General features: G+C 41.1%; 2 protein-coding genes and 1 long non-coding RNA gene across 3 annotated transcripts; 1 reads left to right on the top strand and 2 right to left on the bottom strand.

Annotated features, from left to right (window-relative positions):
- Window positions 1–693: 693 nt before the first annotated feature.
- Window positions 694–3,826, bottom strand: LOC136511937 (uncharacterized). The gene is made up of 3 exons (XR_010772928.1): window positions 3,695–3,826; window positions 1,443–1,533; window positions 694–909 (listed from the first exon to the last, which is right to left on the bottom strand). It is a non-coding gene; the product is annotated as an uncharacterized lncRNA (long non-coding RNA).
- On the top strand, window positions 3,740–8,091 carry LOC136511934 (long chain acyl-CoA synthetase 1-like). Its single transcript, XM_066505955.1, has 19 exons — window positions 3,740–3,900; window positions 4,065–4,128; window positions 4,237–4,326; window positions 4,488–4,544; window positions 4,626–4,674; window positions 4,826–4,902; window positions 4,990–5,029; window positions 5,146–5,240; window positions 5,408–5,575; window positions 5,676–5,786; window positions 5,878–5,965; window positions 6,042–6,108; window positions 6,182–6,257; window positions 6,402–6,519; window positions 6,737–6,982; window positions 7,059–7,198; window positions 7,293–7,475; window positions 7,678–7,797; window positions 7,900–8,091. Exons 1-19 carry the CDS (start codon window positions 3,740–3,742, stop codon window positions 7,960–7,962), a joined length of 2,013 nt encoding a protein of 670 aa, XP_066362052.1. The 3' UTR covers window positions 7,963–8,091.
- Window positions 8,092–8,228: 137 nt separating this feature from the next.
- LOC136511935 (pentatricopeptide repeat-containing protein At3g48810-like) lies at window positions 8,229–10,812 on the bottom strand. The gene has a single exon (XM_066505956.1). The coding sequence runs from the start codon at window positions 10,762–10,764 to the stop codon at window positions 8,815–8,817; it is 1,950 nt and encodes a 649-aa protein (XP_066362053.1). The 5' UTR covers window positions 10,765–10,812; the 3' UTR covers window positions 8,229–8,814.
- Window positions 10,813–13,125: the final 2,313 nt, after the last annotated feature.

The raw sequence follows: 13,125 nt of genomic DNA, 5'->3' as shown, positions 1-13,125 counted from the left end.
CGTGTTAGGATTTGATGCCTCCAAAGAGCAACACGGCCTATTAAATACTAGTGTCCTAGTAGTGCAGTGTTGCTCTTTTGATGCAGTCGCCAAGACGGAACGGAACGACAAACAGGATCGTTCACTCAGTCTACAGTACGGATGATTCACTGTTGATCATTCATTGCTAGATTGGAAATATCATCATCACGCACATCATCGGTTGTTGGGAGCTCGCACTACGTACATACGTACGTACTGAAGCCACATGCTCGACATAGGAGTATTTCTGAAAGGCTTTACACTGATGACTTTTCTCCTAAGTGCAGGATGAAAGAGCCTTTCCCTCTTTATCTTCAGTTTGTTTCTTTTCTAATAGTCTAGGTAATTAATTTCTTTTTTTTTAAGGAATAGACAGGAGCTTTGCCATTCAATGAAAGTACAAGGGCAAAGACAGAGTTCAGGCTGTATGAGTAGTATAGATGCTGTAAGGCAAACCACAACAAGACAATTATAGCTCAATTGCTCACAAGTAATAAAAAAAAAAGAATTGGTAACAACAAGACAATTTTTAATTGCTCAAATACACTTCAGTTGATTTCTTGATTTTTTTTCTTGCAGATGCAATTGTTGGGTGGGTGGATCGGTGGAGCCATTTGCCATATATCAGTTTCCAAGTTTAAATTCAGAATCTTAACTGAAAGGAAAACACGATTCAGTCAATGACTAGACAAGACAAGACAATACAAGTTGGCAACGGGTTAATCCAGACTTAATAGTGACATAAAAAACTAATTCTTACTAGGACACTAGTATTTATTAGGCCGTTGTGACAAATCCTTACACCATGAAATAGGAAGGCACGATAGTTGCGTCGGCAGCGTTACACGCTCAGTCATCTTTTTCCCCCCGACGAGTTGGACAGGATCTCTGTCAGATCCCAGACCAATGTCAGATCAACTTAACTCAAATTTCATCGATGCAAAACTATACTAAACCATAGGGAGAAAAATAAAGATGACGATTATCAAACGGTACCACACGTATAAGGCCTCGTTTAGTTTCTCCTCCAAAAATTTACGCCATATCTGATCGAATGTTTGACATATACATAGAGTATTAAATATAGACTAAAAAATAACTAATTGCATAGATTGCAACTACTTTACTAGGCGAATCTTTTAAGCCTAATTAGTCCATGATTTGATAATAAAGTGCTACAGTAACACATGCGCTAATGATAGATTAATTATGCTTAATAAATTCATCTCACGGTTTACTGACAGATTCTGTAATTTATTTTTTTATTAATATCTGAACACCCCATACGACATCCGATGTGACATCCTAAAACTTTAGAACCTGAAACTAAATAAGGCCTAGATAAGAAAAGAGAGATAACAGCAAACTAGACAGAAAGCAGGATACCCAACAAAAGCGCGTGCAATGTGTAGTAACGTTACCTTCCAACCACAAAGGCACGTCGATGCTGAGAGGACACCAATCACCAGTAGCAGACATATCTCCAGATTGCCCTTGTGGATCGCTATGGGCCTGTTCGCTTGAACTTATCAGCTAGAATCTACAGTATTTTTCTCTCACAATAAAACAGTTTCAGTCGGCTTATCAGCTGGCTTTAATACCAGCTGAACAGATCTCGTACGAGACAAAACTAGTTATCGTACCTTATACTTCCGTTTTCATTTAGTTAACAACAAAACTTTTACTTTAGCAATTTTAATCATGCATTTTTTTCTACAAAATGTTTTAGACACTTCAACTTTTCTAGAAAAAGTTGAAGTTTCCATTATACTTCCATCTTTTTTTGTTTACTTGACACCAAAACTTTTACTTCAGCGAATTTGACCATACACTATTTTCTAAAGAAGTTTTTAGACACTTCAACTTTTCATATCATATGGGATTTATTTTGAACATACCTAATTAGTATTATACACTTTAATTTGAGTTATGTAAAAACCACGAATGAGAGAGTAGCAAGGTGGTTGGACAGCCATCGTCCAAATCAATTGGTTAAAAAAATCCCCTCGCCAGTAAAACCTGGGGTTTGAGAATTTTCTCGGCCATATCTGAAAACCTTGGTAAAAAAGATGGGACTATTAAAGTTGCTAGGCGACAAGTATATCTCATGGATCTATATATCTACTCAGACAAAATAAGCTTCTGAATCTGTGTATGACCCTTTACTTTTTATCTCTTTCTGAAAACTCATGTCATGCTGTCCGTGCTACTTTTTAAAAAATAGATTTTGTAGGCTTCTGTGCTCTGATCTTACCGCCTTCGGTTTCCCCTGAAACCGGGGCAGGCTATGCTTTCATTTTATTTTATTTTCTTTATTATACAAAGTATATCATGTTGTTCTTGGTACTTGATAGTTACCATGGCCAGTCGCTGTATGATTCAATTCCACGGCCCAAACAATCAACAAACAACGGCACCAAACCTCGAGAGCCGATCATGTCTTTCAAAAAAAAAAAAGAGTGGATATGACTGGACGAATTATGACAAAACATGCTCTGGATAACAGGTGTAGACTGTAGTGGTAGTGCAGTGAAAAAACGCATCATAATGATACGACTGAGACCCCATACGGGCCAACTGGCAAGGAAAACTGGGAAAGGGGGATGCAGCAGTTATTCCTGGGCCAACTACCCTCGCTCCCCCTCTCTCTCTCTCTCTCTGGCTCTTCCATATCTCGTCTAGACTCTCTTTCTCCTCTGCTCACGCGCGTGATGACGCACGTACCTCTCTCTCCGTAAGAAGAAAGATCGATTCTTCACGCGCTCAGAACACACAAACTCAGGTCTTGTTTAAATCCAGTGCGTAAAATCTCAGTGTGTCATATTGGATGTCACGTGGTACCACCACATTGTCAAATTATGGACTAATTAGGTTTAAAAAATTCGTCTCGTAAAGTAGTCGTAATCTGTGCAATTAGTTATTTTTTAGTCTATATTTAATACTCCATACATGTGTCTAAATATTCAATGGGATTGGGTGTAAACTTTTGGGGACAAACTAAATAAGGCCTTAATCTTTGGTAGTTTCTCTCTCTAAACCTGGGGTTAAGCAGTTTCAGGTTCAGCAGCGCTCGGTTGGTTAGCGTGGGGGCCCGCCGGCGCCACTTCTCTTCGCCATGGCGCCTCCCTCTCAGCATATATAGGAAAGAAAAGAGGCCCCTCTTCTTCCTCCCATCGACAGGGCGTCAGAGCGAGCTCCTTCTCAACTCGGCCCAAGAGCTCTGCCTCCAAGCTCCGTTCTCTGTAAGCTCTCTCTCTCTCTCTCTCTCTCTCAGGACTCAGGCTCTCAGCCTCTCCTGCTTTCGGATTGCACCCGATAAGGTTTGATCAACCAAACCTGCAAGTCGGCAATGTTCTTCGACTGCTTGTTCAGATTGCAGTGACAACATACACGGGCATAAGGCCACACGCACACACACAAAGGATATCATTTTATAATCACAAAGAATTCATACTCTGACCCTGGAAGCTTGTTCCCCTCCTCCCATTTAAATCCTTGCTTAGTAGATTTTTTTTCTCTTTTTTTTGCACATAACAAACTTTCAGATCGCAGAGAATTTATGGTTTGGATAGCTGTAGATCAAATTGATCATCTTGCTTGGGGCTATATATACTATAATAATCAATGGAGTAATTGAAGGGAGCCAGAGTAAAAGCTTCTCAGAGGAGCTAACCTTGAGTTCTGGATGTTTAGGCTCTGGTCAGTGTCATCCTGAGAGATGGAGGCAAATCCGAAGAACGTCTTCACGATTAAAGTGGAGGACGGGAAACCTGGGAAGGACGGCCAGCTGGCGGTAGGGCCGGTGTTCCGGAGCGTGCTGGCCAAGGATGGATTCCCACAACTTGAGGCTGACATGAAAACATCATGGGATGTGTTCAGGTAACACAACTGAAACAACAACCAAGCTCACATGTCTATTCTTTTTTTTTATTGTTCTTTAGGTTTTCAATTACAAAATTTGTAGTATTACACACACAAAATAATGTACAGTGCTCAGAAAATCTTAGTAATAAAAATTGATATGTTTATATGCACTTATGCAGGGTAGCAGCAGGCAAGTATCCCGACAACCGGATGCTTGGATGGCGTCCGTTTAAAGATGGAGTGGTATGCACACATAAATGATAGCATCATAAATATTCTATATCAGGTCTTTCTTAATTTACAGGTTTCATCTGTATAACTGGTAAAAACTTCTTTGTTTCCATTTTCTAGCCAGGGCCCTACTTGTGGAAATCATACAAGGAGATCTATGATGAGGTGCTGCAAGCTGGCTCTGCTTTGCAGCAGCTGGGAGTGAAACCAGTAAGAGCATAAAACTTAAGCTAACTTTCCACTCCAGCTATGTAAAATAGACCCTTTTTCCATTATTTGTGAACTGGCCTCTTTGTATTTTATAGAGATCCTAGAACATTCAAATGATCAGATGAACTGATGCTTCTTTGTTTGGCCTATACTGATACCAGGGTTCCCGGGTTGGAATCTACGGAGCAAACTGTCCTCAGTGGATAGTGGCAATGGAGGTAAACTGTCAGTGACTTGTATAACTTTCCCCATCAGATCTTTTCTGAATAAACTGTGCTAATCCACAATTAATTTTGCAGGCTTGCAATGGCTATAGTCTGATCTGCGTCCCACTATATGATACTTTAGGTAAGTAGGAGACCATTAAATAGCAGGCCCACATCATAGAATGTTTCAGATCAAATAATAAAAAATATTAAAACACATATGCTTTTGTTTAATAAGAAAACAAAAGTAATGCATTAGAAATTCAGAATTAATAACTTTCCATAGCATACAGGTGCAGGAGCTGTTGACTACATCATTGATCATGCTGAGATTGATGTTGTGTTCATACAGGACAAGAAAATAAAAGAGGTGTAATTAAAATGAATTATCCATGTTGCTACCTTTAGGATCTTTCATCTTAAATTCTAACGTTACATGAGAGCTTTTCATCTGCAGGTACTATCCCCAAATTGCAAGTCTGCTAAGAGGCTAAAAGGTAAGCAGTGTCAAAAATTTTAGGGTCCATTTGTAGTTTAGAAAGATTATATTTTCAAACATCATTATATAGAAAGACTATAGTTCCAAACATCATTATCCAACACATGGTTACAGCATTGGTGGCATTCACTTCGGCAACAAGTGAACAAATCAAAGAAGCAGATAATATTGGGATGAAAATGTACGCCTGGAATGATTTCTTAAAAGTGGTAGGTACATCAATTGTGGGATATTTACAGTTTAACCTACTGAAACATCTAGACAGATCTATTCAGAGTCAGTTTTGTATTAATGTTTATGATGGTTATATTTGTAATGAACTGATGTTTTGAAATATATATGTTGACTGAGCATTAGCTTTGTAACTGGATTTCAGGGAAAGGATAATCCTTGTCAACCTTGCCCTCCACAAGCAAGTGATTTATGCACTATCATGTATACAAGTGGAACAAGCGGACAGCCCAAAGGTGTGATGCTGACCCATGAAAGCCATGCCATGTATGTAAAAGGGGTGAACCTCTTTATGGATCAGTTTGATGATAAGGTCACCTCCTACCCTTAAAATACAATGCTCCGAGTATGATTTGATAATAGTTCTGTTTTATGCAAAACTTAATAGTAACTTGGTGCCTTCATGTAATCAGATGACAACAGATGATGTCTTTCTATCGTTTCTCCCACTTGCTCACATCCTTGACCGCATGATCGAAGAGTATTTCTTTCACAAAGGGGCCTCAATTGGCTATTACCATGGAGTGAGAAAATCCACTACATTAGCCTTTCTAATCATACAAGAAATCATTCTTTAATCATTACATCACAATGAAATGTTTACTTTCTTGTCAGGATTTGAATGCCTTGAGGGACGATATCGTGGAGCTAAAGCCAACTTTACTGGTTGGGGTGCCCCGAGTGTACGAAAGAATTTATGAAGGTAGTGAAATAAGAATATCTCTATCAACTAAGCTCAAATTTTGTTAACTCAGACAGCCTCTTCTGAATGGCTCTAGGTATCTTAAAGGCCATTTCTGAACTCAGACCTCTAAGAAGGGTAATTTTTAATGCTTTGTACAATCGGTAAGTTGTCTGGCATCCTGAGTTCCTTCTAGCTGCAAATCAACTATATCTTACTGTAGTTTTTGAAATTCAGCAAACTGGCAAGCATGAAAGCAGGCTACTCGCACAAAACTGCTTCACCTTTTGCAGACATGCTGGCTTTTCGCAAGGTTACATGCTTCTTAGACCTAAATATCTACCTGAGAACAAAAGAAATGTATACAGCCAAATTACTTCCACAGAAAGAAAAATATCAGTAGAAGCAGCACTTACAATTTCTATACCGGGCACTTCTTGCTCTGTGTTTGATTTAGGTCAAGGCAAGGCTTGGAGGTCGTCTTCGCTTATTAATTTCAGGAGGGGCTCCATTAAGTAATGAGATTGAAGAGTTCATGAGAGTGACCACCTGTGCATACTTTATCCAAGGCTATGGTAATGCATACAAGCACTTTCTACAGTTCCAAATTAATTCTGTAGCATCAAAAGAAAGACAAATGAGAAAATGGTAAAGTACTCAAATGTAACAAAATGGTGTAAATCAGAAATCTATATATCCAGTTTCATTCCTAACAAGTGCCTAACTTGTAAATCCCAATTAGCCAATTCAAAAGAAACCAGTATAAGGGTAGATTCTGTGACCTTTGCTCAGGTTTAACAGAAACACTGGGACCTAGCACTGTCTGCTACATTGATGACATGGCCCTGGTTGGAAGTGCTGGCGTACCTGCCACCTACACTGAAATACGACTGGAAGAAGTACCCGAGATGGGCTATGATCCACTTGGTGTCCCATCACGTGGTGAAGTCTGCATCCGAGGGAAATCTCTGTTCACTGGATACTACAAAAGTCCAGAACTCACAAACGAAGCAATATTTGATGGATGGTTTCATACAGGTGAACACTCAATTTAATGAAATTTAAAAAATTGATAAGATTCCAAAATACAATACTCAAACACACTTATTTTCAGGTGACATTGGAGAGATGACCCCAGACGGAATCCTGAAGATAATTGACCGAAAAAAGAACATATTTAAGTTATCACAAGGGGAGTATGTTGCAGTTGAGTACCTGGAGAAAGTGTATGGCTTCCCTCCACTTGTTGAAGATGTAAGTAAACAATTCAACGGCTATAGCATATGTGGCCTAATTAAGAGAGAATATTGGTCTACATCTAATATTGTCATTTCTGTCCTTTTTCTAGATCTGGGTATATGGGGACAGTTTCAGATCAAGTTTAGTTGCAGTAGTCAATCCACACGAAGAAAACACAATGAAGTGGGCAGAGTCCAATGGCTATAAGGGTTCTTTTGCTGAAATCTGCAAACTTGAAGGACTTAAAGAGTACATCCTGAAAGAGCTGACAGCTGTTGCACAGAAGAACAAGGTACAGTCATCTATTCACCATGACAGACAAAAATCTTCACCTTAAAGTATCATAATATAGTATTGAATGTATCTTTTTTTTCTGTTTTGTATAAGAAACAGAAAGAGGAAACAATTTTGTTACTCCTTGTGTTTCAAACTTTCACTGTATTTTGGATCTATAATTCTATATATGGTAACCCTCATTGCATGCCATAAATCAGCTACGAGGTTTTGAGTACATCAAAGGCATAGTGTTGGATCCTGTACCTTTTGACATTGAAAGGGATTTGGTGACTGCAACAATGAAGAAGAAAAGAAAGAATATGCTGAACTATTACCAGGTAAGGAAGGCATTTAAAGACTCTTGATCTGCTTCAGTCACTGATTTCTTGGCCTTTCTTGCTGCTTTTGAGTAGTTCTAATCCAGCGTCTTTTGCGTGCAGTCTGAGATTGACGCAGTATACAAAAAGCTGGAGGCACAGAAGAATGCTGCCAGAGCTAAGTGAAGAGATGTGCCCTATTTGATCATAAGCTGAAAAGAAGGAAAACACCGTTATAGATTTCACATTTGTAATGTTGAGAAGCAACCAGTCAGGGCTATAAGTAAGCAATAAAATGTATATTGTCCCTTTGTCTATAGTGATCAGATGATTCTCAAATCTCAACTAGAGTTCTGAAGAGTGAAGGCTATCACCAACAAGAAGGCAAACTGGAATAAGCCTCAACATCGACCCATTCAACCCACTGTTCAAAAGAGCAGCCTCCTAGCTGAGTGCCTAGGCACTAAGCGTCACCCTCATGCCAAACCTTATAGACCATGTGAGTGATAGGTGTCACCTTCCTAGCAGCACCTAGCCATCTGGCTAATGGTCAAATTTATAAGAAAGCAATGTGTCCAAAAAGCATTTTTCTCTGCATCTGTAATTCTGTATGTAAACAAGCAAAACGAGGGTGCAGATACCAGTAGTAATTATATTTTAGAAGAAAAAAAGTGTTATAGACAAAGTTCACTAGTAAGAGCGTAAGGTCAGGTCCTAATGACTTCAGCAGAGAACATAGCAATGGGAAGCATTAAACACTCCCATGAGTGAAATTTTCCAAAATCTTCTCAGGCAATATTAATAATGCACAGTGCATACCCATGGAAAAGATGAAGCATACAACTTTGACTGACTCCTAATGAGACCTCAAGGCCAGCTGGATAACCTCAACTCATCTGATCATTGATGACAAAAGAATGTTAACGTTACAGAATATAACATACCTTACAAATGAATTACAGCAACAAGGATCTGAGAGAATCTGCTGCTTGTCAACTTTGCCTTGGTTGGGAAGCCAAAGAACCACAATATTGAACCTCAGGTCCCTGCTGATATGTCCATGGCAATATGTTGGATGAAATCACTTGGACCATTGCAGCCAAGGTTTCTAAAAACTCCACGGACCAAAACGTTCCATGTCACTGTATTTGGATATATACCTTCATATAACATCTTTAGTAGGTACACCATGGCATCTTCCAGCTTATCTTGATTGCAAAGCTCTGCCATTAGAATAGTGTACACTAGTACGTTACGATGGCGGTTCACTACATTCATCACACCTAACATCCAAGCGGCCATCCTGGCTTCCCCTTCCTTGCAGTAAGCATGAATTATTGCACTGAAAGTGAATGCATCTGGTTGAATTCCTTGAACTATCATCCTCCCCACAAAAACCATGGCTTCTCTGCTCATTCTCATTTGACATAGACCACTTACTACAGTGTTGTATGTTACTAAACTCAACTCAATACCATGGTTTTGCATCTCGATCACCATTTGAAGAGCATCTCCACAGTTTCCCTCCCTAAACAGACCATGGATCAACTCGTTATAGGTCCTACCATTTGGCGGGCATCCATGCCTTCTCATCTCATGGAACACACCAAGAGCTCTCCCAACTCTTCTGCAGTCACATAGGCTTCTGATCAGCGTGTTGAATGTTACTGTGTTGGGAAGACAGTTTTCTAATAGCATCTTATCAATAAGATTCTCTGCCTGATTAAACATCAGCTTCTTGCAAAACACATCCACCATGTTTGTGTAAACAACAACGTTTGGCTTGCAACTAGATCTTGTCATGTCATTCCATATTGATATGGCACCATCTAGGTCCCCGGCCTTGGAGAAACCATCAATAAGAGTGGAGTAGGTCCTCGCATTAGGAAAGCAGCCGTGTTGCTCCATGGCATTGAGTACAGATGATGCTCCCCTGAGATCACCAATGCTGCAAAGGCCACGGATCAGAACATTGTACGAAACCGTCGACGGTGCCCATCCTTCAGCCACCATCCACTTCCACATGTCTAGCGCGTCATGAACCCTTCCATAATTGAATAGTCCTCTGACCAATGCAGTGAATGTTGCAACATTTGGAGTGCATCCGGTGATCACCATCCTTGCCAGAATGGCACACGCCATCCTCAGCTCGCCGGCCTTGCAGAACACGTCGACTATAGTTGTGTACGTGATGACATTAGGCTGCAATCCCCTCCCCACCATGTCACCGATAACTGCGAACACCTCCTGCATCCTGAGCTCTCTGCAGAGAGCTAGAACGATGGCATTGTAGGAGGCGGCCACGGGCGGCGCCGCAGCCAGCACCTCCGTGGCCTCGTCCACCCTGCCAAGCTTGCACAGCGCGGAGACGATGGTGGCGTAGGTCACGTCGTCAGGGGGACACCCCTTTCTAGTCATTTCGTCGAGCATCTTGCGCGCAGCCCCGACCCGGTGGTTCTGGCACAGCGCGTTGACGAGCAGGTTGTAGGTGAACACGTTGGGCCGCACGCCGTCTTTCCTCATGTTGTCGTACACCAGCACGACGGCACCCACCATGTTCTCCCGCAGCAGCGCGTCGATGAGGTGGTTGTAGAGCCGCGGCTCGGTGGGGCGCGCGCAGCCCAGGTCGTGCACCGCGCGGTAGAACGTCTTGAGCGCGCGGTCGGGCGCCCCCGCGCGGGCGAAGGCGCCGACGGCGGCGACGAGGGCGCCCTCGGTGCACGGCACGCCCCTCAGCCGCATCTCTTGCAGCGCCAGCTGCACGCCGTCCACGTCGCCCGCCGCCGCCAGCCGCCTGACGGCCGCCTCGTGGGCTCTCGCCGCGTCCCCGGTGTCCTCCGGCGCGTGAGGCGGACCCGCCCCGTGAGGAAGCTCCCCCGCATGATTCTTCTTCCGCGGGAGGCTTGGGCTCGCCGCCGCCGTGGAGAAGCGGTGGGTGCGGGAGCGGCGAAGGCGCCGGAGGAGGAGGGTGCATTTGGTCGGACACATGGCGCGCAGGGGAAGCGCGTTCGAATGCGAAAGGGGCCGTGAATAGTAAAAGCGGAGTAAGCTCCCAGGTCCGCTGGGCATCGAACACAGGATCGGTCCGGTCGGTTTCAATATTAAATGGGGCCTCCTAATCTGATCCTAGGGCTTGTTTACATCGGGTTAGGAATCAGTATTTAGTACTGTAGTACTTTTGTTTGTATTTGATAATTATTGTCCAATCATGCCTTAACTAGACTCAAAAGATTCGTCTCGTAATTTATAATCAAACTGTGTAATTAGTTATTTTTTTATCTACATTTAATACTCCGTGCATATGTCCAAAAATTTGATGTGATGGAGAGAGAGTGAAAAAACTTGTAATCTAAACAAGGCCCTACAATTGATAAAGAGAAAGTAGTCAGTAATTTAAAGTGAAATATGTCGTTGTTGCACCAGACAGTTCTAATATATGGTTAAACAGCCGATTGATATAGCCATCGACTACAAAGTCGATATCTGACAATAAAGCAATAAATAAACATTACCGGCTAAACAGAGCATGATCGATATAAAGTATCGAGCCGATAATATTAATGATCAGTAATTTAACAGATAAAAACAATCATGAAATCGGCTAATTCATAAGTATAAATAACAAACATAAACCGCAGATAACTGAGAAACAGATAAGCATGATAAGCTTAAGTAATCGGCTAAATAGCCGATACAGAGAAGATAAAGGCATAAGTGCATAACATACGAACAATCGATTATTTAATATAAACAGATTTATAAACTCATCAAATCTAGTCTTATTATCTTTAATAGTGAGGTTCGACCGGATCGATGGTGGTCATAATAAAAATAACAGATTAAATCTTTAAAGTAAACAGATCTATTCATGTTTAACAGAATCATGAAAACATACTATGAGTGTTAAAGTGCAGGCAATCGACTATTTAGCCGATTCAGACATAGCAAACAACCAAGGTCATACCTGGCCGAAAGCAAATCTATCAACTAGCATACTCTGATTTAAAGTGCTAACAGTGGAGATCGAACGGATCGTTACAGCCATAATAGCGAGCTATAGACTAGATTCAACTAACTAGTAAACCTACTCAAGAGCAGACATGCCTTGATCGCATACTATGCACGATCAAGATCGAAGTAGAACGACCGATAAAACATAATCCATCGTTTGAAGTAAAAATTATCACAATATAGCGAAATAAACGATGAACTAAAAGAATGTGAGGCCAATCTATATCGATCTCGATCTGGTAGGTTGATATTGCTGAAACTAATAACAATAAGAACACCAGCACGAATCAACCCGAGGGATGCCACCCTTAGCTAGAGCCGGTAACTTGACCTTAATCTAATTTGAGAGGTCGAGTTTAACCGATGGCAGCCGTACTTGAACTAGATAAGGATCGATAACTAACTTATACTACGACTTGCAAGAGGTCAATCAGCTGATGCAGCTTTATAAGCAATAATATAAGTCGTGACGGTACTTATAGACAAGCTAAAGGTTGAACTTACCCAATAGCAGCCCTACTTGTTGAAGAACTCGTCGAGATTTACATTACTCCTACTCCTAAGGTTGGCATGAAGTCAAAAAGGTAAAGATTATTTTGATTGATTGAGAGATCCTCTTTCATAATGGTTGGGGTTTATATTTATACCACTGGGCTAATGACTCCTAGCTATTCATAACGTATAAGTCTTGCCTTAAAAGAAATATCTAAACAAAAGAAAATATTAAGATACATGGACTTTAGCTTTTCCTTATGTAGAATCCTTGCCAATAAAACTTCTTTGACTGACGCGTCTTTTCTTGTTAGGCTCAACCGGCAAAGCCCTGCAGGTACATTACCTTGCTGATGAATATACGTATACCCCTAATAGCCGAACAAGCAAGCCTTGTGATCACGTATATACATATATATCTCCTTTACTTTAATCGGCATCCACGTCAAGCCCCATATGCATGTATATGACTCTTTTATTTGCTTGCTTCTTCCTTGTACGTGGACCATCCACGAGCTTCACATATCCATTACGTCATTTAAATTTCCTTGTGCAGCCTGGCCGGATAGTATAAAATACTATCTTTCTCAAATATCTAAGCCACTCATTTCTTTCCTATCTCCTTGCATTGTCTGCTTTCTCTTGTCCGACCGAGCCTAGATACGACAATTATTGCAAGGTATATAGGGTATGCATCTTGCTTGTGTATGTATCTTAATTCAGACACGTATCTTAATTTAACCATCTTGCCTGGACACATCCAAATTCGGCCATCTTGCTTGCTTGTACCCATCTATAAGTATGTCAATGATAATTAAACTAGTTTACCGATTCATATTGAAGACC

Source organism: Miscanthus floridulus, chromosome 16 (genome assembly GCF_019320115.1).
Source record: "Miscanthus floridulus cultivar M001 chromosome 16, ASM1932011v1, whole genome shotgun sequence".
Taxonomy (NCBI): domain Eukaryota; kingdom Viridiplantae; phylum Streptophyta; class Magnoliopsida; order Poales; family Poaceae; genus Miscanthus; species Miscanthus floridulus.
The sequence above is the reverse complement of the archived record's forward strand: the minus strand, read 5'-3'. Positions and strand labels throughout refer to the sequence as shown.

What these genes read in the sequence shown, in the direction of transcription:
- LOC136511935 (XM_066505956.1), bottom strand. Translation starts at nt 10,764, where the DNA reads ATGTGTCCGACCAAATGCACCCTCCTCCTCCGGCGCCTTCGCCGCTCC.
- LOC136511934 (XM_066505955.1), top strand. Translation starts at nt 3,740, where the DNA reads ATGGAGGCAAATCCGAAGAACGTCTTCACGATTAAAGTGGAGGACGGG. An exon ending in CCCACTATATGATACTTTAG is followed by an intron (nt 4,675 to 4,825) that starts GTAAGTAGGAGA and finishes CATAGCATACAG; the next exon opens with GTGCAGGAGCTGTTGACTAC. An exon ending in AGGACAAGAAAATAAAAGAG is followed by an intron (nt 4,903 to 4,989) that starts GTGTAATTAAAA and finishes TTTCATCTGCAG; the next exon opens with GTACTATCCCCAAATTGCAA.